A 21,938-nucleotide genomic window follows, 5' to 3' on the forward strand; every position below is an offset into this window, starting at 1 on the left:
TGCGCCTTTTCGAGATATCTAAGTTTTAAATTTGCATCTTTTTTACCTTAAAATCGCTGTAACTTTTTTCCCTTAAGTCCAAATTGACTTGTCAAGAAATAAAAATGTTTGTTTTTTAGAGCTCTAAAAGTTCCCCGAATAACACTTTTCCCTAAAACTTAACCCTGAATTGCCACGTTCAACAAACTGATTTTTGAAGGTTTTCTCAGATGCTTTCTATAAATTTGGTCGTAGAAGGCGTAGATTACGAGATAAAATTTTGGTGTCTTCGACAAAGTTGCTTGGATTGGCAAGCTCAACAACTTTCTAGAAGACAAAAATATTCCCAAAAATATTCCTGAAAAGTTACATTTTCAATATCACCCTAACAGTGAACCACCCTAATTTCCAACCAAACCCAAAGTTGCCCCTTTCCATATGCAACAACTCTTCTGAAGACACCAAAGCTCCAAAACTTCATCATTTTACGGAAAATCCATTTTCCCCCTAATTTTGCGATCTGGACCACTGTGCACTGGTTGAGGAGGTCCAATTAGTCCACGGGGACGACTTTCCGTGGCTTCCAGGCGACAGTTTCGTAATCACCGCATTAAATAAAACACGCGAAATATCGTAAACTACACGAATTCTAAAATGAACGTTTATTTCTTAGGACTGTACAAAAATTACAAGCGCAACGCCGCGGGCGCTACGGTCACCCCACCTTTCCCCTTTGGAAACCTTTTTACAACTTGAGATGTGTTATAATTTGTACGATCGCTGAACCTAGTGCGATGTTTTGATCATTGACTAGAGAGAAAGTTCTAGGAGAAAGTTCTCTCCGCTCTGTCTACCTAAACCCTCAACAAATGACCCCCGGTCATTGATGATTGTTCGTACCCGGTCCAGTGGAAGTCAACCTGACTCCGACAGTTGCTATGGTTACTGAGATGGTAAATTAGGTTTTTGTTAGTGTGTGTGTTAGTGGCAGGGTTGTCAGATATTCGAAATTTTGGAACTTGTTTGGAAGGGCTTCGAATACCTATCCAACAATAGGTCGGATGATGGGTTGCCAGATCTTCAATATGTTGAACCCGTTTGAAAGGAATTTCAATTAGTCACATACAAACACCCATACACATACATTAGGTATACTTAAAAGGTGGGTCTACGAGCTTTCTTTGACAAGTTCATTTCAGAGCAAGATTATAGCCTTGCCTCAGTGAGGAAGACAAACCAATAAAAAGGTGTTGGAGGTCTAAATGGCTGTTACGGCTTATTGCAAATTGCAGAGTTTAACAAACATTGGAAATTTGTTCACCTTTTGTAGCATTCGGTTACTTCGGTTGACTTGCGGGAATAACGCTCCTGAAAATGATTGCACCAAGCATCTAATAAATCTTGCTACTGTCAAAGAGCAGTGCGATATCTCATTAAAAATTGAAATCATTTGTGTGAATGTAAGCCATAAACTGCCGATGGTCGAACCAAAAATATTTGTAAAACATTTCTCAGACTCAGACACTTCGCACTAAAAACATGTCCAACCGGTTGAACTCTGATTTGCACAATGGAATTCGCCAAGAATTATCAGACGGCCCCGCATCAGTGCCAAAGGAACGATCAGGGTGCACACACAAAAAAACGTTGGTAACAAAAACAAATGACTCTACATTACGAAGATCACGTGATCAAAATGATAAAACACAAAATAAATTATTTACTCGCTTTTTCAATCAATACATCTTCCGATCGTATATCCCAATACTTCTTCGATCATTTTTCGCGATACGCGGGAACGTCTTCGGTGTTTTTTTTTCTCTGGCTGCCTTCCTTGGCACACTAAATTACTGTCCTGCACCTTTGCCAGCAGGTTTACATTATTTTGGGAGAAAACATTAAAAATCATATGTTGCAAAAACTAGAATCGCAGCGCGCACAAACTGCGGCTATCGAAATGCTCCGTCAAAGCGAACGGACGTCGAGCGCGGATTTCTACCGGCGAGAAATCGTCAGAAAAAACGGCCTCGACGAAATTCTGCGACTGCATGCTTTTTATTAGAGTGGGATACTGGTTCTGTCGTTCCATGATTCCATGTAGGGCTTATTTGACATAATGGGAAAGGTCCTTTGGCACTATTGGGAGAGATTTGACCGTTTGGATTCAAATAGAACAAGTTATCTATTATGTTTAATAAGATTGCCAAGCATCCACCAATGTTTTAGGCAGAAGTTTCCACTGCAAAAACAAAAATAACTCAAATTTGAATACTTTTTTTTTTCTTTTTTTGAATTGCCAAAAAGTGGGAGGTGTTTGAAACGCGAGCAAGATATTGGCGCGTTGCGCATGAATTTCCATCAACCACAAAAGGGCATCCCGCAACTGGCTGCTACTGGGGGGAATCAAAGATAAAATGTTTAAAATTTTTCTTGTTGCTTTTGACAGCACTTTCGAGGTTTTTTTTTGGTTTATTGTTGGCCGTTCCTCTCAAAGACACCTTCTCGAACCCTTTTCTTCGGGTCATTGCGTACTTTACATTTATCTTACTCCCTTGGAAACGATACCCTGTGCCCCGTCTCCAATTGGCATTTTGGTAAGATACTCGGGACCAGTTACGAGGAGGGTGAAGAAAAAAACTTTTGATAGCACTTGAGATGGATAAACAATTCGGTGGGTTGTGGAATGAGCAAAGAAATGTTATAAATTAATTTTGCGAAAATATTGTTTTAGGAGTTTTGAGATGCTTCCCCGTTTTGCTGAGTAAAATATGAATCATTTTTATATCATGTGTTTTTCAATTAAGTATCAGTTTGGTATTCAATTACAAAAAGTTTTGAAAGTACATTTTTTTGTCATCCTCAGTGACACTATACGTTTAATCAAAAAAAAAAACTTCTGATTTAGGCCTTAAATCATTTTTGGTTCAATTTGGGGTCCCAAACAACATACGGAATCGGTGGTGTAGTGGTAAGCGTGATTGTATTTCACCCCAGTTGGCCTGGGTTCGGTCCCAGTCGGCCCAGGTGGCATTTTTTGGAACGAGATTAGTCTGATCACGCCTTCCGTCGGACGGGGAAGAAAATGTTGGCCCCGGTCTAACCTAGAGGTTAGATCGTTCAGGTCGTCTGCCATGGGAAATGGTCCGGAATCGACTGCCATGGGAAAGGAACATCCATAAACCACGTGGACACTTCAAGGGGATTGGCTGTTGTCCTTGCTCCGCTGGTGGCGGTTGGACTCGCAATCCAAAGGTCGTCGGTTCGAATCCTGGGATGGCAGGAGGTTTAGGTGCCCTCACCATTCAAGCCTTCGGACTCCTAGGTTCGAGCAGAAACTTGCTCTTTTTAAGGAGCCGCTCATTTTCGTTCACTCATTAAAAAGAGCGGCTCTTTTGAACGGCTTTTTCGCTCTTTTTAAAAATGTTGATGAAAAGGCAATTTTTAAGAATGGTGTGATTTTCAAAGTTTTTTTGCTGGATTTTCAAAAAATATTAATATAATATTTAAAAAAAAAAAAACAAAAACGAGATGCGGTTGAAAACCGTTGGTCTTGGGGATCTTTATGCAAAATTTCTACTCGAAACAAAACTTTTTTAATTTTTGGAGAAAATTGCTAATAATTTAATAAATTGCGTTTATTTATGCCAAAATTGAACAGATGCCGATATTTTATTAGGAGATTTTGTATTCGGGTAATACTTTGATGTACGATCGAGTTGTACATTGGAAAAATGTTTTTATTTTGTTTAGAAAATCAAAATCATTCACTTTTGGAATTTCAAAGAAAACTAGGAAACTGAGCATATGAGTTTGAATTTTTTAAGGAGTGTTCAAATATTGGCATCAATGCTATTTAGAGACTTTCAATATATATTGATAAGAAAGTTGCAACAGACCCCCCAACAAAATATGACGATTTAGCTCTCAAAATGTCGGGAAATAACCTCTCTGCCTATGTCGGGAAACAGCTTAGCCTGCCGATTGATTTTTAAAAAGTACACCGTGGACAATTTAGGAAATATTTTTTTATAAACATTGAAATATTTGAAATTGCGTTTTAAATTCTCAAAAAACAAATGTAATACTTTAATTTGTAGGAAATTCAATGAATAATATTTACCAACATAAATACAGACATAGTTTAAAAATCATTAATTCATCTTCGAGCGGTTCTTTCCAACAGACCGGGGTTTTAAAAAGAACCGTGGCTCTTTTTTTGTGAGCCTTGGTTCGTTCGCTCTTTTATCTAAGAACAATTATACGTTAAAAATTTGTCGGTATTATTGAAATTGTTAACCCCCAATTGTAATAATTAATTGTACGCGCAGAAATTTTGCTGGCCAGTGTTATCGTAACTAGATGAGTTTCCTTCTAGTTTAGGCTACCTCATGAATGGAGAATGCATAGATAAAATGCTGATCGATTTCATGTTTAAGGTTCTGCTAACAGAATAAGGTGAACCGTTGTCAGAGTCAATTTTATGATACATTTTGATCTTGTAAATGTACGAATTGCTTTTGTTTTTCCTAACGTTGATCTCTTTTTTTGCAAACAGAATTTATTTTTTCTTGTAGGGTAGAGTATATGCAATTCACATTATTGGGCCCAAAGTTACGAATCAGCCTGCCCAATTTTCTTTTCTGTGTACTCCCTATGTTCGTCCAATATGCAAAAACAGAAAAAGTCTGGAGTTTTTTGAAAAAAGGACCAATAAACCAAATTTTCAGTTTTTGCTTTTTGGGTGTTTTTCAATACCCCTGACTCAAGGCGGTTCTAAAAACACCCAAAAAAGTAAAAACTGGAAATTTGGTTTATTGGACCTTTTCAAAAAAAAAAAAAAAACTCCAGAAGTGATAAAAATGGGCTCTTATGCGAATAGGGGCAGTGCAGATATTTTAAAGAAGATTGCTATGATGACGACTCGCATAACACCCACCAACAAAATTTCTGCGCAGCTTTAACTCGAGGGGAAGCATGAAGTATGGTTGTCACAAATATTTAGACGGGGTCGAATGGTTTTTCTCCAAAGTTTTTTTTTATGGAGAATTAGTGCTGTTCGTTACTCCCAAATACTGCATGAATTTTGCGACAAACCGCCCTAGTTTTCCATACTAACTTTGGAAAAAATCTATTCGGCCCGGTCTAAATATTTTTGAAAAATTCGAAGTGCACGTGCTTCTGGGGAATCCAAACTTCATGCTTTCCCTCGAGTTGAACCTGCGCAGTCTTTTTTATAATTGTTTTGTTCGTCAGTATAATTTATATTAGGAGGAAAACACAAATGAACACAAGAAAAAACAAAAAAAAAAAACATTTTATCGCAATATTCCTAACAAGTTTATTGAACTAGATGATTCACAAATTTGATTTTCAATTTACAGTTAGAGGATGATATGTTGTTTGACATACGGTGTTCATAACAGTTGCATATTATCTAGTTCTTAGGTAGTGAAGTTATCAAATTTTAATAAAATTTGAATATGTTTCATAGAAGATCGCTTTGTAAATAATTATTTGCAGACTTTGATTTGTTTTTAATATCTTTGTAGTGCAAATTAGGATAGAGTACCTAATAGGATGTAGAATGTTGGTGAAATCTTAGAATATGCTAAAAATGTTCAAGTCTTCTTAATACGCAACAATAAATTAACTTAAAAACTATGGTTTCTTAAATCCTAGGTAAATCTTGAACTAAATTATTTTACAGTTAATGAAGGAAACGTGAAGGTTTTGAATTCAGTTGATCAAAGATTGTTGACACTGATAATTTGATTTATCCAACCAATGAACGAAGACACCTTAACATAAACTCCTGGCACGTCCACTCGGCCGCATCCGAATCCCCACGACACAAGTCCTGCCAGCTCGTAGAAGCCGTCGTCCTGGCAAACCAATGGACCTCCGCCGTCACCCTGGCAGGCATCATTACCCTCTTCACCACCGGCACAAAAGCTGGAGGCGGGCAGGATGAAGATCTTTTCCGTTACGGCGTTCACCTTTCGGATGCACTCGGCATCACTCACGATGGGAATCTCGGCTTCACGCACTCGCAGCGGAATTGGACCGGCTTCACCCATGTATCCGTATCCGGTGACGGTGCACCGTTTTCCGGCGGCATGGTTGACACCTCGTGCCGGCAGGCAAACCTGTGGGAAAGAATCACGAGTTTGGTTAAGATTATACAAACTATACAACTAAACAGTTCGTTCTTACCAAACAAACGCCATCTCGAAGCTCAGCCTGACCATGAAGTTTCAACAGGGCAATATCGTTGTCCAACGTTTGGCTGTTGTGGTTGTGATGAATGTAAGTCGTCGCCACCCGCAGCGTTTGCGCTCCGGGGCTTCCGTATTTACGTGTCAAGTCGTAGTCACCAACTCGCACATAGATTGCGTCACCAGATCGCACAATGCTGCAGAAATGAAAGAAAAGTAAATCCGGTTAGCGATTCGCACTTCAACTGAAATCTGTTGCAACAAACTTTGTCACGCAATGCGCAGCGGTCAGGACCCACTGCGTGCCAATGAGAGCGGCTCCACAGAGGTACTGATTCAGCGAGTTGATCAGAGCGACCTGCCAACACCATTCGCCGTTTTCGCCATCTTCTCCGCCTACAACGCGTGCTTGGCGATGACTGTTCCAGTACTTGGTCGTGGTCGTGTTTGTCCTAGATATACTCGGGTGATTAAGTATATCTTCCGGAATCGTGTCATTGTGATCGTGGTATATGATCGGAATAGGTACAATGCTGTGACCCAGAACTAGCCGTTCCGTACTCTTCGACTTGTAGATATTCTCCATTTCGATGTGACGTCCTGTTCGACTTCTGCTGGGTGCAACTGCATGTTCCAGTGCAATCCGGCTGAGGAAGGATCGAGCACCACGGCTGGTTCCCTTCACTCCGCAGACGTACTTGGAGTACACTTGAGGCCTGGCCGTCGTTGTGGTCGGAAGTGGTTCGTAGATAGGCTGCGAGTGCTGATGAATTGGCTGTTGTGTTGGTTGAACCTCGTAGATGTTGTTACTCACAGGTCCTGGATAAGTGTTTGGCACTGGTGGTCCATATCCGCCTTGTGGTTGCTGCTGTTGTGGTGGTGGCATCGGTGGACCTTGTGGTGGGTAAGGCTGGGCGACCATGTTTGGAGGAGGTGGGTAGTTGGCCGTTTCGTTTGGTAGCTTAATTTTACCAGCTGCCATTTGGGCTTCCTGAATTCTACTCTTGGGAGCGCAGCACTGCGTTCCAGATTTCTTACACTTGAATAGATCGGTCATTTCAGCATTTCGGAAACAGGTGAAGCTCAGCAATCCAACGATGCACGATCCTGGACATTCCTCGCGTGGGTCTGGAGCAGCAGTAGTGGTCGGAGCATGTGTCGTAGTTGGAGGTGGTGGTGGAGGCCGTCTTGGCGGTGGTCTAGTTACAGGAACCTTAGTATTGTCACAGCAAACCGAACCTCGTTTGCAGTTTGAAGTGTGCTGAATCAACACCGAAGGACGTTCACAGAATGCAGCCATGATGTTTAGCATACAGAATCCGGGACATCGTGGCAATGGAGGCTGTAAAATAAGCGATTAGCATTAAACCTGACTGGCACTGAAAAAGAAGAAACACTTACGGGAGTAGCCGGTCTCCGGGTCGTGGTGACCACCTCTTGTTTGGTATCTTCAGACGTTCCAGTGACGCAGCAAGAACCTTCATTCGGACAGAATGCCTCACTATCGACGTCGTCGCAGAACAGTGCAAACAACCCATTCACACATTCTCCTTCGCATGATTTGTGAACGGCACCTTGTTGATTCGAGGCTTGACCCTGTTTATGCTTCGGGGGTGTTGGTTTTGTTGGCTTCGGTGGTGGATTCGTTTTCGACCTGATGGGTTCTTCTGGAGTTGTTGGCTTTTCCGTGGTTCTCGTGTGTGGCTTTGGTGTCGTGGTTTTGTTGACCTTGCTTTCGTAGTGTGCCGTTGGTACGTAAAGGTCTGCTGGAGTTTTATCCGGGTAGATGTCTCTCGAAACACAACACTTTGTTCCACTTTTGCAAAGTCCCGAAGTTGTGAGATATGCCTCACAATACTCTGCTATCCGGTCAGCTACGCAAACACCAGGACACGTTGCTGTAACAAATCGTAACATAAGATTAACACATCTTTCCTCTGGAAAGCACCAGATTAATCACCTACAATTGCTTTTGTTGTCCTTTTCCTTTTCCTTGATCTTTGCCTCGGTTGTGGGCTTTGGTGTTGTCGTGGTTGGTGCTCTCGTTGTGGTTGTAGGCCTAGGTCGAGCTGTTGTGGTAGATATATTGGCTGCAGCCGCCTGGCTTTCTACACAACATCTCATGCTAGGTGAAGGACATGGGATGTCCTCCAGGACTTCGTAGCATATGAGCGTTGCCAGTGTGTGTACGCACACTCCAGGGCATCCTTTGCGTCCTCTGTACTTGTGATGGAATCGAGTAATCCTGAAAGTCGAACGATAGTAGAATTAGATTATTTGTCTGGCACAAGTATAATTACTTTAGTAAGTATCATAAATAGTTATAATTATTTGGTGATGATTATTAAGAAAGATTTCAGAGCAAAATAAAAACCCCATGCCATGCCACGATTTGAATTCGAAGTGCTATATTTGTTGGCTGAAGCCTCTCCCTCGCCCGACATTTGTGGAAGACATATAGGAGAGAGGAAAGAAGAACATTTCTTCTTCAAGCCCATTGTTAATGTTAAATTTGCTTGAAAAAGACATAATACTCTATTAACAAAATTTTCAATCATCCAAAATTAAAAATGTGTTATCCCAATTTTGTCTCCCCTGTCAAATTTGCCCATAAATCGGGGACATAAATCAAAATTCGAAAACCTGTTTACTATGTACACTAGGGTGCCCACAAAAAAATGATCCCCTGCTCCACAAGCGGGAAACGGTATTTTGGGTTATTTTAAGCATCTGTGCAAATTTTGAACGAAATCGGTTGAGATTAATCCATTGATACCCGAGCCACCAAACCGTAAGAAAATTGGGTTTTCGATATATTTTTTTTTTCTCTATTTTGTCCATACAAAGGATGAAAGTAGCGCACCGTGCCTTGGCGAGCTTTTTCCATACTTTTTTTTCCGCTTGATAATTTATATTATATTTTATTTATCAAATGAAATATCCTTCCTACCCCACCCCACCTTCCATGTCCTTAATCCGAATTCCATCCCCCCCTCCTCCCTCTTCCCCCTCCTCCATCTTCCCCCTCCTCCCTCTTCCCCTCCTCCCTCTTCCCCTCCTCCCTCTTCTCCCTCCTCCCTCTTCCCCCTCCTTAAAAATGAAAATTACTTGCCAAATTTACACTTACACACCCAACCTCAACTCATTCGGAGCGCTTGGTACGGAATGTCCACGCATCCTTCCTCCCCTGTTGATTCTGTGAAATGTGATCCATTCTCAGAATCTGTCTCTGCGGTTAATGCAACGCAGTAGGCCTGGCCGCTTTAATTTTTGCAATACATGTTTGGGGTTACTCGGATGTAATGCAATCATTAATATTGACAAGAAAGAACTTGGGGCGTAATCAAACCACAAGTTCTTCCAGGATGCTTGTGGACTGGCGGCTCTTGTGTTCGATTAGATTAGATTAGATTAGACAAAGGATGAAAGTAGCGCACCGTGCAGAACAAACCGTAAAAAAATTGAGTTCTCGATAAAAAAAATCTATTTTTTCCATACAAACTTCACCTTCGAGTATCAATGGGTAAATATTGACCGATTTTGCTAATATTTGGCCCAGAGTTCTAAAATAGCCAAAGGAACAAACTTCAGCTATGGAGCGAGGTTTTGAGAAAAAGTGACATATTCTGGGCACCCGAATGTACCCTCTGGGTTTTCCGCCTAGATCAAAACCAAGATTTACTAGACACTGAATCAACCAAAAGGATGAAATTATAATGGCTGACAGGAAATATGCTTAATCAGTGTTTAATGCAGTGCTGGTTAAGTTAGTTTAAAAATTGTCTTGTGGTCGAGATATTAGCGAGTTGTGGCGCTATAACCACGGCAAGTAGTGTCCAGGGCATTTGTGGAAATACAATGTCCCATCCCCGAGGGTCCCGGAGCACCAAAACTTCTTAGCATGGTACTCCCATCGATTTATTGCTCTAACAAACAGGAACGTGAGCGGGGGATCCCCACGTTTCTTCCTCCCCTGTAAATTCAGAATTGTGTTGTTGTTTGAACATTCGTGCTCAAACTCAACCCACTTCAACGAATGCGGTAAACTTTACGCAGTTGGCCTGGCCGCTTTAATTTTTGTGATGTTTCAAAGCAATTTATTGCATTGGGGCACTGCAATTGTTAATAATGACAAGAGGATGCTAGGCGTTAATCAACCTAAGGCATTTTCCAGGATGCCCTCGAAAGACTGGCTGCGCTAGGGTTAGATTAGATTAGATTAGATTAGAAATTGTCTTGTAGTCGAGATATTTAATTTTCAAGTTAAAAATTAGGGGTCCTCTGGAGTAACCATAGGCGTTGGAAAGTTAATACAACCAAAACAATGTACAGTATGTAAACAACGTGTGTACACCCCACTGGCACTGACACTATAAACATGCAAAAAAAAATCATCATAATTTGCGAGTCCAAATCCAAAATAGTCATTTTTAAAAAAATCAGAAAAGAATTTGGTTTGAATATAAAGTTTTCTTATAACTTAGTTTAAAAGTTCTTATAACTTATTTATCCACAATTCAGAGTCGAGAGAATCGTTTGTAGATTGTCGAAGGTCTCTGGTTCGATTCCCGTAGTCGACATTCTTTGTTTTGGCGGATGAACTTTTTTTCTCTCGCCCATTTCTAGCTGTGTTCTCTGTGTCCGTAAATGGTACCACTGATCTCTCGACTCGGCCAAAACTTTTAGGTGTTAAAACTTATTTTTGGGTTTTGGCCAGTTTTGGGTGTTAAAACTTAATTTAACAATTTTTTTATTCAACCAAATATCATTAACATTTTGGAGTGGATTTTTAACCGTTTCGATTTATTTGTATCGATTGTTTTTTTTAAATTTTGTTCCCAAAATTTTGTCGCCGGTAAATCCACGGCATACGAATCGGTCCATGTTTCTAAAGTCCTGTTATGTGCCTTCGGGAAGGGCATAAAATTTCAATTTTTTTGATATAAAAAAAAACTTACCCACGTTTTGAACACCAAAGAAAAAAATATTCATTTTTTGTTTGAATGGAAAATGGTGATTTTTGTGGAAATCATTTAAAAGCTCAAACTAACCGGCTCCGTGGCCTAATGGTTACGGCTTCTGTCTCCCAAGCAGAAGGTTCAGGGATCAAATCCCGGTCGGTGCCTTTGAAATTTGAAATTTGGAATCAGGAATTTGAATATGAATAAAAACTAAAATGAATCAGGTGGGATTCGAACTCACACCTTTGGGGGTGGTCTGGGACGCTAAGCAGTCGGCCATCAGAAGGTTTACACTCTAGCAGTGAATTGATCCGTAGTGTTGAAACATGTTATCTCTTCTTCTCATATTATTAAATACGCGCTGATCCCTGATTTGCCTGAGGGGATTGGAAGTCTAAATAAAGATCGAGTTTCCTTCAGATGCTTGCTTCTATGTTTAGGCGGGGCCAAACAATGCCCAGCGACCTCGGAATTGGACCGCAAGGAGCTCTGTCATTCTGAAATGGGTCGTTGGAAGCAGCGCGAGGGCTATCACCACCTAATACCCGGGACTGAGATAAGCTGTATCAGCATTCGGCATGTACACAGTCTGATACAAATTATACTTTCCCATAATTTCGCTACCGGTTAGCGGGTATTGGATTGGACCACACACACACACACACACAATCATTTAAAAGCTCAAACTTACTTTTTACTTAGGTGTTCAGAAACGTGTGTGTAATAGAATACCTGGACGTTTATATTTTTTCAAAACCTCATCCAATAATCTGTACAACTTCATTCCATTTCAAACGCGGTTCCCAGTTTCTTGAATGTTTTTACGAACGGATTTTTGCATTTTTCCAAAATCACGTGCACTAAGAACTATTTTTTTTAAATATTTATGCAGGGCCGAATAATTTTTCTCCAAAGTTTGTATGGAGAATTAAAGTGGTTCGTCGCCTCTGCATACAATAAAAAAAATGCTACAATGTGTACAGTGAGTGGACCGCTCGAATTTGCTAACTAATATTAAAAAAAAAAATAAAAAAAATGAACGCGTTACAAAAAGTTACAAAACTTTGGAGAAAACCCATTTCGTCTTACAGCAATTCCCCACGAAAACAGCATGGAAAAAAACAAAAGTGCTCGGATCGGGCTCAAAATTTTTCTGGGGGTTCCCTGGCCGAAAAAATTAGACCCGTTTTTTTTGCCACTAGGGTGACCTACGGTGTGTTAGAGTGGTCTGAAAAATGGTAATTTTCGTCGATTTTTGCAAAAACCACTTTTTTCGAAAAATCATAACTCCTCGTCATTTTAACCGATTTCAATTGTCTGATACGCAAATGAAAGGTTATAAGTTGGTCTTTCAAAGAAAAATAGTAAGAAGTTTCAAAAATCTAGTCTAACATATGAAAAGGGCGTATGAAACTTTAAGATGTCGTTTTGACGGTGTCTGGACCAAAAAGCCTATGTCTGAAATTATTTTTATCGGATTCCCCGGACATTTTTACATAACATTCTAAATAATGGGAAGAGTTCATTAACAGGATTCCGAGATATGATTTTTTGAAAATAAAATCCGTGTTTTTTGACGCGCCGCGCGCAAAAACCGGAGAATGACGAAATTGGCAAAAAAATAAACTTTTTTCACTAAAACTGCGATTATTTCAAAATTTCAGCAATGACCTATACATGTCTGGGTACCAAAAGTTGCGTCTTTTAATTACGAAAAATACCCAGACATGTGTAGGTCATTGCTAAAAATTTGAAATAATCGCAGTTTTAGTGAAAAAAGTTTATTTTTTTGCCAATTTCGTCATTCTTCGGTTTTTGCGCGCGGCGCGTCAAAAAAACACGGATTTTATTTTCAAAAATTCATATCTCGGAAACCTGTTAATGAACTCCTCCCATTTTTTGGTATGTTACGAAAAAATGTCCGGGGAATCCGATAAAAATATTTCTAGACATAGGCTCTTTGGTCCTGACACCGTCAAAACGGCATTTTAAAGTTGCATACGCCCTTTTCATATGTTAGCCTAGATTTTTGAAACTTCTTACTATTTTTCTATGAAAGGCCAACTTATAACCTTTCATTTGCTTATAAGTTAATTGAAATCGGATAAAATGGCGAGGAGTTATGATTTTTCGAAAAAAGTGGTTTTTTATGCGAAAATCGACGAAAATGGCAATTTTTCAGACCACCCTAACACGGCGTAGGTCACCCTAATGGCCAAACAAAAAAATACGGGTCTAATTATTTCGGCCAGGGAACTCCCAGAAAAATTTTGAGCCCGATCCGAGCACTTTTGTTTTTTTCCATGCTGTGTTCGTGGGGAATTGCTGATTATTTAAATATTTTTGAGAATTCCGAGTGCACGTGTTTCTAGGGAATCCAATGCTCATTAAGCATGCGCAGAAATTTCGTAGATCTGTGTAATATTGGGTTTCAACTAATAGGAAGATACTAACTAAATGGCACGTGATTTGAATACATTCTTATTGAAAGCTCCCCCATGAATTGAGAATGCATTACATATATTTGGTCAAAGTAATTGTTGCATACCTGACAAGAAACTTCCAGCCAACGAATCATCCTGCGCCCGCGTTCTTCCTACTACTAAAACAAACACTGGTAAAATTTTTAAAAGCAGCATTTTCACTCAAATGCACTGTTCCTTCACTTCACTAGCAACTAATCAGAACGTTCTGCTTGTCTGATGTTCGGTATCACTATTCACTACAATTCATATCTCCTTTGGCTCAGAACCAATGCAAAGAAGTAATTAATTATGTTGTTATCCAATAATCAATCTCACTTTTTTTCCTTTATATATCTTCAAGGTCTCCGTCTTTCGTTTCGTTCTATGCCTTGCACTATTTTCTGCTGAATTGCTTGTTATTGATGGATTATGCAATTATACGTTTGTATCATCCTCTTCTTCTGCTGACGCGAACTTGTTAGTTATTCTCCTCTCTTTGCTTCGCGCCGTACTTTTATCAGGCCCCTTCTTTTAAACTTTCTTCCTCAGAAACAGCGGTGGTTTTGTTTATCACTGTTCATCCCTGTTTCACTGAGCCACTTTTCATGCGGCGGTGCTCTTCTTTTCCAGGCTGGCTCATTTCTCCGGCGGGCGGCCGGCTGTGGAAACTAGTTCACCAGCAGCAGCAGCAGCAGCGGTAAATCGAGTCCGGCTTGACGTGCGGCACGCACCGGCAGTCGTTCCTTCAATGTCTTGTCTGGAAAAGGAAAAGAGAAGCAAAACGAGACACATGAGGATGAGCTGCAAAGTGGGTGAGTTGCATTTATGTGAGTGACAAAAGTCGTTGCACTCGAGGGGGTAGGGTTTTGGTGTGGGTGACACAACGCGCATTCCGGGATGACCCATTTCTTACTGTTGGCGAATTGCGTTGGCGTCAAGTCACGCCACACCTGAATGGATGAATGAACGATCAATTACCACCAGCCAGTCAGCCTGCTAACCAGCCAGGGTGGAACAGGTTTCCGTTTCTTTTGAGGCCACTCGGCACTGGGTGGGACAGAGGACGGCACGAACAAAACTGTTAAACCATCTAATGTGGTGACATTCTTGAGGCTCGTCGCGTGTTGACAAAAGCGCGTGGACACCTTTGGAAAATATGCTAAAATTGTAACCAAATATTTGTCCGTGGACGGTTTACGTTCCGAAATTTTAAACATGCAGAACGGTCCATCAAACCCGATGAAATACGGCCGTGGTGACCCATTTAAGAAATGAATCGCGCGCTCGCAGGTGAAGCCATGCCAGCAGACCCAGTTGTCGGGCAGTGGCCGGGCCATTGGGGAAGGAAACTTTCCAAGTCCGAAAGAGACTCGAATGTGTTTTTAGTCCATCACGTTCACAGCCAGGGATGTAAAAAAGGGGGGCGGAACAGAAAAAAAAACGTGGAACGGCAATCAATGTAACCGATAATTTGGACATTCGAAACGCCCCTCCACTTGTGTGTGTGTGTGTGTGGTCGAAACGTGGTCATTAGAGATTTCGCATTTTTCGGGGGGAATGAACTGCAATGAAAGTGAATTCATCCATGGATTTGCCGACAGAGACGTGGACATTAGGGTGACAAAAAAAAAGTGGATAAACACTCTCAGGATAAACTGTGCATGGTAATTAGTAGTTTAAAAGTAGTGCTGTTCACTACTCCCACATATTGCATGCAATTTTTGCTTTTGTGCAACAGCGACAAACCGCCCTAATTCTCCATACAAACTTTGGAGAAAAACCATTTGACCTGTCTAAATATTCTTGGAAAATTCAAAGTGCACGTGTTTCTGGGGACCCAAAACTTCATGCTTGAGCCTGCGCAGTCATTTTTGACAATTTTTGTAAGTCAGTGTAATCTTAGCCTTGACTAGTGATTGCTGGGATTTGGCTTTGCTTTCATTTATTAGCTTTGTTCATCTTAGTTTAGTTGTACGCACACACACATTAGTCGAGCATAAAACTTGCAGAAACTAAAAGACAATCACACCGTCTTCGAATACTGAATACAAACAAACATTGAACGAAAAGTTCCAGTATAAGGCGGGAATCGAACCCGCGCAACAGCAACTTAGGGATCGGCAGCCGAAGCCACTAACCACCGCGCCACGTGGGCCTCCTAGGTTGGAATAAAGTAAATAAATACGTCAGTATAAAGTGCCGGATGACATTAACATTAAGGGTGGGTACGTTTTTCAAAAAGTTCTCCGACCAAGTTTAAGTATGGTTCCCCTTGTAGGGCGTGCCCATAGGGACTTCCATGCCAAATATCAGCTCATTTGGTTGTAAACTAAATTGGAACTTTTTGTTCAAACGCTCCTATAGGCCTAGGGAAATCACGCGCCAACTTCTGGTATGGTCAGACCTTGATCGGAGAACTTTTTGAAAAACGTACCCACCCTATTATTTATCCTTTGAGTCGGCTCCTTACGGGAGAGTGGGGAGGGATTTGATAACTGGATACTATGGTCGTTGCAGAACGTTAAAGTCGACAAAAAAAAGCTTTTCACACAAAAATGTCTTTTTGAATCGCTCATCATTGGGGTCGTTACCCTGTTCGCAGCAACATCGCCTGTGTTGATGCTCCGCGAATTTTTTTCGATTTACGGTGAAAGTGCGTTGTATTAATCGCGAGTTCTTCCCCGCACGATGGGCAGGAACACCCGTGGCCGTGGCAGCTCGAGTGCACCTCGAGGACGTGGCCGGGCCAGTTCCTGCAGCAGCATCGGAAAGACCTCCTCGTCTGGCTCCAAACGGTCAACAAACCTGCTGAAGCTGCCATCCAACTTCGTACCTGCCCGTAGCCCCATACGAACGCGTGGATCGGTGGCACTCGGTAAACCGGATCAACCTGGAACTAGTGGATTGTCCACCATCAAGCCGGGAACTTCCTCGACGACGACGGTTCTAACCTCAAACGGATTCGCTGTGTTGTCTGATGACAACAATATAGACGACGACGACGACGTCAGTCGTGGCGATGGTGTTACTACTACACCGTCGCAGGCTAAGGGCACCTCCACCGTGGGGGAGCAAGTAGGAAAAAAATCGAACAAAAAAATGCCACCGATTACAGTGCCTGGTCGCCCGGCTGTTGAAATCGAGGGGCATTAGCGGATGCCGACTGTCAATACCTCATGCGTATTAACAAGTCGTCCGTAAACATCATCACGCGAGATCGTCCGCGTTTCGAAAAAGTACAGAAAACGCTGAAAGATGCAAACATTCTGTACTACACGCACGATTCGCCGGAAAACCTTCCGGTCAAGGTAGTGGTGACTGGGTTCTCCATCCTAGTGCCACCCAAGGAGTTCGTGGATGTAATTCTCGCGAAAAAAAATATTTATCCGCGAGAAGCTAAAGTGCTCTCGCATAAGGTAACCGAGGTCGGAGACCAGATTCTCTGGCTGCTGTACTTCGAACGCGGTTCCGTTAAGATCCAGGACCTGCGCAAAGTTAAATCGCTGGAAGGATTCATGGTGAGCTGGAGATACTTCAGCAAGCGGCCTTCCGATGCTGCCCAATGTCACCGACGCCAACGTTTTGGACACGGATCTCGGAACTGCACTTTGGCGCCGAAGTGTGTCAAGTGCAGCGCAGCCCACCTCACGGCTGCATGCACGCTGCCCAAGAAAGCATCCCTGGGAAAGGACAACCAAGCCGAGCAGAACAAGCGGAACGTGAAGTGTGCTAACTGTGACGGTGCCAATTACCGCGGGTGCACCGCTAGGAAGACCTACCTCGAGGCGCTGGAGAAGAGGAAAAAGCCAGCACCACATTCCTCAAGGACTTCGACAGGTCAACCCTCGACCGAACCCCGTCAAACGAATCCTCCTGGATTCGGGCATACTTACGCCAGCGTGGCGGCTACCGCAAACGGTCCAACCCCGGACAGCAACAGTGATGGTGATTTATTCACCCTCACTGAATTCCTCTCCCTTGCGAGGGACATGTTTACGCGACTCAACACTTGCCGAAACAAGCTGGAGCAGTTCTTCGCGCTGCAAGAGCTGATGGGGAAGTACCTATGCCCTGCATAGGTGCAAGCTCACACACTATGGAACAGTCTTCGCCTTCAGTAAAGAACTGATTTTTTTTCTGTGATATATATTTTTAAAACTTTCTAAAATAACTGCTACTATTACTATGGAAGAGAAGGAGGATAGGAAAGCTTTTAAGCTTAAAAGCTTTCCTATCCTCCTTCTCTTCCATAGTAATAGTAGCAGTTATTTTAGAAAGTTTTTTCTGCTCTCGCTTAACCGACTGAAACTGAATTTATTTCATCCAATTGATTATATTTGAATTTATTTGTAGTTGTAAGGATCTCCAAAACTCTGCATTCTGTTATTAGTTAAGCAAATTGTATTCTGATTAGTACAAATAAAAATGAATTGAATTGAATTGAATTGAATCGCTCATAACTTCTCCGGATCTACTCGGATCGCTTTGCACTGTTGGAAAAAAATGTAAAACGTTCAATTTTACATAAAGATGGCAAAATTTGGTTTGCATATCACCCAGTCGGCCCCGGTGGCATTTTTCGAGACGAAATTTGTCTGATCACGTCTTCCGTCGGACGGGGAAGTAAATGTTGGCACCGGTCTAACCTAGAGGTTAGGTCGTTAGCTCAGTCCAGGAGTGAATAGTCTTCCTGGGTCCTGTCTCGGTAGAGTCGCTGGTAGGCAGTTTGACTCACAATCCAAAGCGCGTTAGTTCGCCAAGGAAATGCTGTAGAGCGGATAATTTGATTTGATTTTTGATAGAAATAGTTAAGAACTTCAACCTTCCCAGAGTACTCGGATTGAAGGGGAAAGAGATGATAGGACATTTTTACTAGGATGTAACAAAACGGGTCAATTTTGCGAGCATTTCAGTGCATGATCCCCTAGGTGTACTAAGCCAGAATCCCAAATATGAGCTTGATTGGTTGCAACAGGATCTGTGTCTATGACCACTTTTGAGCCCCTTAAAGATTTTTGCATTTTCAAAAACCTCATGAGCTCATAGTCCGTGTTCCAGGAAACTTTGCCGAAGAGTGCGAAAAGATTCGTCCACTATTTAAAATGTTATAGAATTTATAACTAAAAATCGATGAAAATGCATATGGGACATTCATGCGATCAGGGGCAGTGCTGCTGCTGCAGACAAGATTGAGGCAGGCGTCGCGACGCTCATGCAATCAAGCAAGGCGATGGTGCTGCCAGAAGAGCTTTTACTTAAGTGAATTAAACTCTTAGTTCGTTGCAAAGTTGACTTGTTGGGGGAATCATAAGCGATTTGAAATTCTCGTGTCACCCTAGTCAAATCTCACCTCGCCTTGTCGTACAGCTATTTCGCTTTCATTCCAGGCGGCCGCCAACAAGAAGAAACCAGCTACTTTGCGCCAGTTGCCGGTGAAAGCGAGGCGTTTTAGGAAGCGGGAATCTTCTCACCGGCAAGGTGTTCAAAACTGTTAAATTAGAAGTGCAGTTGATTTTGCTTGCTCGGCTTATTTAAACACCGGGCGCAATTTTGACCGACGATGCGTCACACTTGTCCGTTTTGGAGATGAAAGTGAGAGAAATGATGGAATGTCTCTCTCGCTCACCTCTGCTATCCCTCTCTCAATCACAAAACATATCAATTCGGAATCACCTCTTGGGTTCGTTTATTGTGTCAGCTTGTTCGCCGGAATGGAGATGAGTTGGTGCATTTTTGGGATTAAGTTTGGTTTCACTTCTCTGAGTCTCCAATTGGAAATAAAGAAAACGAAACGAGTCTTCTGGATATAACTGCCTGGAGTGTTTATATACTGGAACTGGAAACACGTGACGGTACCTTTTTTATAACCTTGACCCAATGATTTTGTAAAGACGGATTGTACTGCCCGAAACCAAAATAAACTGACTGTGGAACGCAGTGCTATCGCTGATGACGGATGCATCAAATTAAAATTTATTTCTTGTAGTTAATCATTGTGTTTTTTAATATAGCGCTATAGTGATTTCTAGCATGTGTCGTGTTTTATATATAACAATTTCAAAAAAGTCATGATAAATACATGAGTTATGTTCAGCTTGAGTAAAATCTCAGTGGAATTTGGTTAAGAGTTGTTTTGTATGCACAAAAAGCATGTATTTGAGAACAAAAATCTATTTAAAAACAAAGTAAAAAATATGGAAAACCATCCCTTAGTTGTTTATATAAATTGTAGACAATGTATACTAGGGTGGTTCAAATTTGACTTAATACTGCTATTGATTGGTCATTTTTATTGATACACTAAGTTAAATCTTTTAAATTTTCGTTTATAATTTCAACCATTTGAAAGTACATTGTTGAATGGTAAAAAATTGCAAATGATTCACGAACTCATCTCAACACAGCATACATTAAACTCTGAATATCTGCGTTATGAATCATCTTTTGCGCCACCGCCATCATCATCTCGGCAGCATAATCAGTACCTGCAGCTCTGGCAGTCATAAACGGGTTGAAGGGTGTGTTATGATAACTGTAACTTAACACATATTCCGTTCGCATCAGCCACCGTTGCAGCTGCTGCTGCTGCAGACTACGGTTTAGAAAACAAGTTTTGCTCTTAATATCCGGTTACACCAACCAACATCCAGATGCAACTTGCGGTTGCAATTAGCAAGTGCAAGTGCCCCGCCAATCGCACTTCTTCTTCTGGGTCAGCTTGATTGATGACGTTTACAGCACATTTTTGTTCGCGTGTGCGTTTTTTTCATTCATTTTTCGTTGTTGGACCAACTTCAATTGTCTTCAACTTTCTTCTTCACCAATAAATATGCCGATGCGCTCTCTCGCTGCTGGGCCGAAGATTCGCCACGAAACAAAGTTTATTTAGCACATCGCAACTGTTTCCTCGACACACGAAAACACACAAACACACACAGACACATACACATGAATGAGGAAAACGCACCACCGACAATTGTGCCTTTTCTCTTCGGGGGTAGCCGTTTTTGCTCTTCTTTGGCACCAGCCCAACCAAATAATTAAAAAGTGCCGATTTCAATTCATGATTAGTCATTTAAATTAAAGTAAAAGTTTTCTATTTCCGTACGGTGTACGGGCGGTATAATTGAGACCAACGTTATGCACCAAATACGTCCAGCCGCCTCACTCGCTGACTCGCCAGGTCGAACTTTCAAATTTAATTCACAGCTATTACGAGAAATTTGACCACTGCGTGAAGAGAGAAATCACGTCCAGAACAGTGCCACCAAACCAGGTACAGGACAAAAAATAAACCGTATCTTCAACATACCTCCTTGAGCAGATCTCACGTATGCTAATTATCAGGAATGAGAACGCAAAGCAGCTATCACTTTACACCAGCAACAGCAGCAGTAATCTTCACCGAACGTCTCAAAACGGTTCGCGGGTTCTTCAATTGGCCACCAGCACCACATGCACAACCCACACTCACGTCTGTACGGGCCTGAAGTCAACTCGATAGTAAAGTTACTTAACATTGCTCTTGAATACCTTGCCCCGAGCGCCTCAAGCTTTCTTTTCTGTGGCTCTCTTTTGTGCGATCCATTCTATTGCCTCTTTCTTTTGAAAGCTTTTCTTCGGCTCAAGTTTCCTCGACAACGATCTGCGCCGCCGCCACCGCCGCCGTGTTTTGAGAGAGTATGAGCAATCAGACGCGACCAGGTACCAACCCGATCTTGCCCGAAGTCGCCGCGAGACGCATTACCTGAAGTTTCTGAAGTATTTCATTACTTCTACCGTAATACGAGTAGTGCATAAATAAGTAAGTAAATCAGTCCAGTCAATATGATGTCCTTGTAACATTACAGTGACAAGAAAGATTGTCTCTTAAAGTTCAGGCCAACTCCGCGGGTGGTACAATATGTGTCAAAAGGAATGATTTGGTTCAATTTAAGAAAGAGTAAGTTAGGCATTCGAACCGGTCCATGTTTCGTAAGCTACTTTATGCACCATCAGAAAGGGCATATGTAAACATCTAGGTTTTCTACAAAACCCTCGTTTTATATTCTGACCAATTAAGTGATATTTATGCACTTGTTTGAAGCCATATCTCACTTATCTCTATGGAAACTAAACCTGGATACATCTTGCGGCTTATTTTGGGATATGTACACAAGAACTTACAAAAATTGGAAAAAAAATAAATTGTGGCAACTCTATCTCAAGTTATGATCATTTAAGTGATATTTATGTACATTTGTTATCCATTATTCGACCTATTGTTGCATAGATAACCATTTAAAAAACTTTCAAACGAGTTTAAGAATTAAAAATCT

General features: G+C 41.5%; 1 protein-coding gene across 1 annotated transcript; it reads right to left on the bottom strand.

Annotated features, from left to right (window-relative positions):
• Positions 1-5,292: 5,292 nt before the first annotated feature.
• LOC6035822 (protein masquerade) lies at positions 5,293-21,135 on the bottom strand. The gene is given in 8 exon segments (XM_038259231.1): positions 5,293-6,125; positions 6,193-6,391; positions 6,461-7,536; positions 7,596-8,092; positions 8,159-8,407; positions 8,410-8,439; positions 13,704-14,377; positions 20,933-21,135. Coding segments are annotated over 7 exon segments (2,544 nt in total). The 5' UTR covers positions 13,795-14,377; positions 20,933-21,135; the 3' UTR covers positions 5,293-5,723.
• Between the last annotated feature and the right edge of the window lie 803 nt (positions 21,136-21,938).

Source organism: Culex quinquefasciatus, chromosome 3 (genome assembly GCF_015732765.1).
Source record: "Culex quinquefasciatus strain JHB chromosome 3, VPISU_Cqui_1.0_pri_paternal, whole genome shotgun sequence".
Classification (NCBI taxonomy): Eukaryota; Metazoa; Arthropoda; class Insecta; order Diptera; family Culicidae; genus Culex; species Culex quinquefasciatus.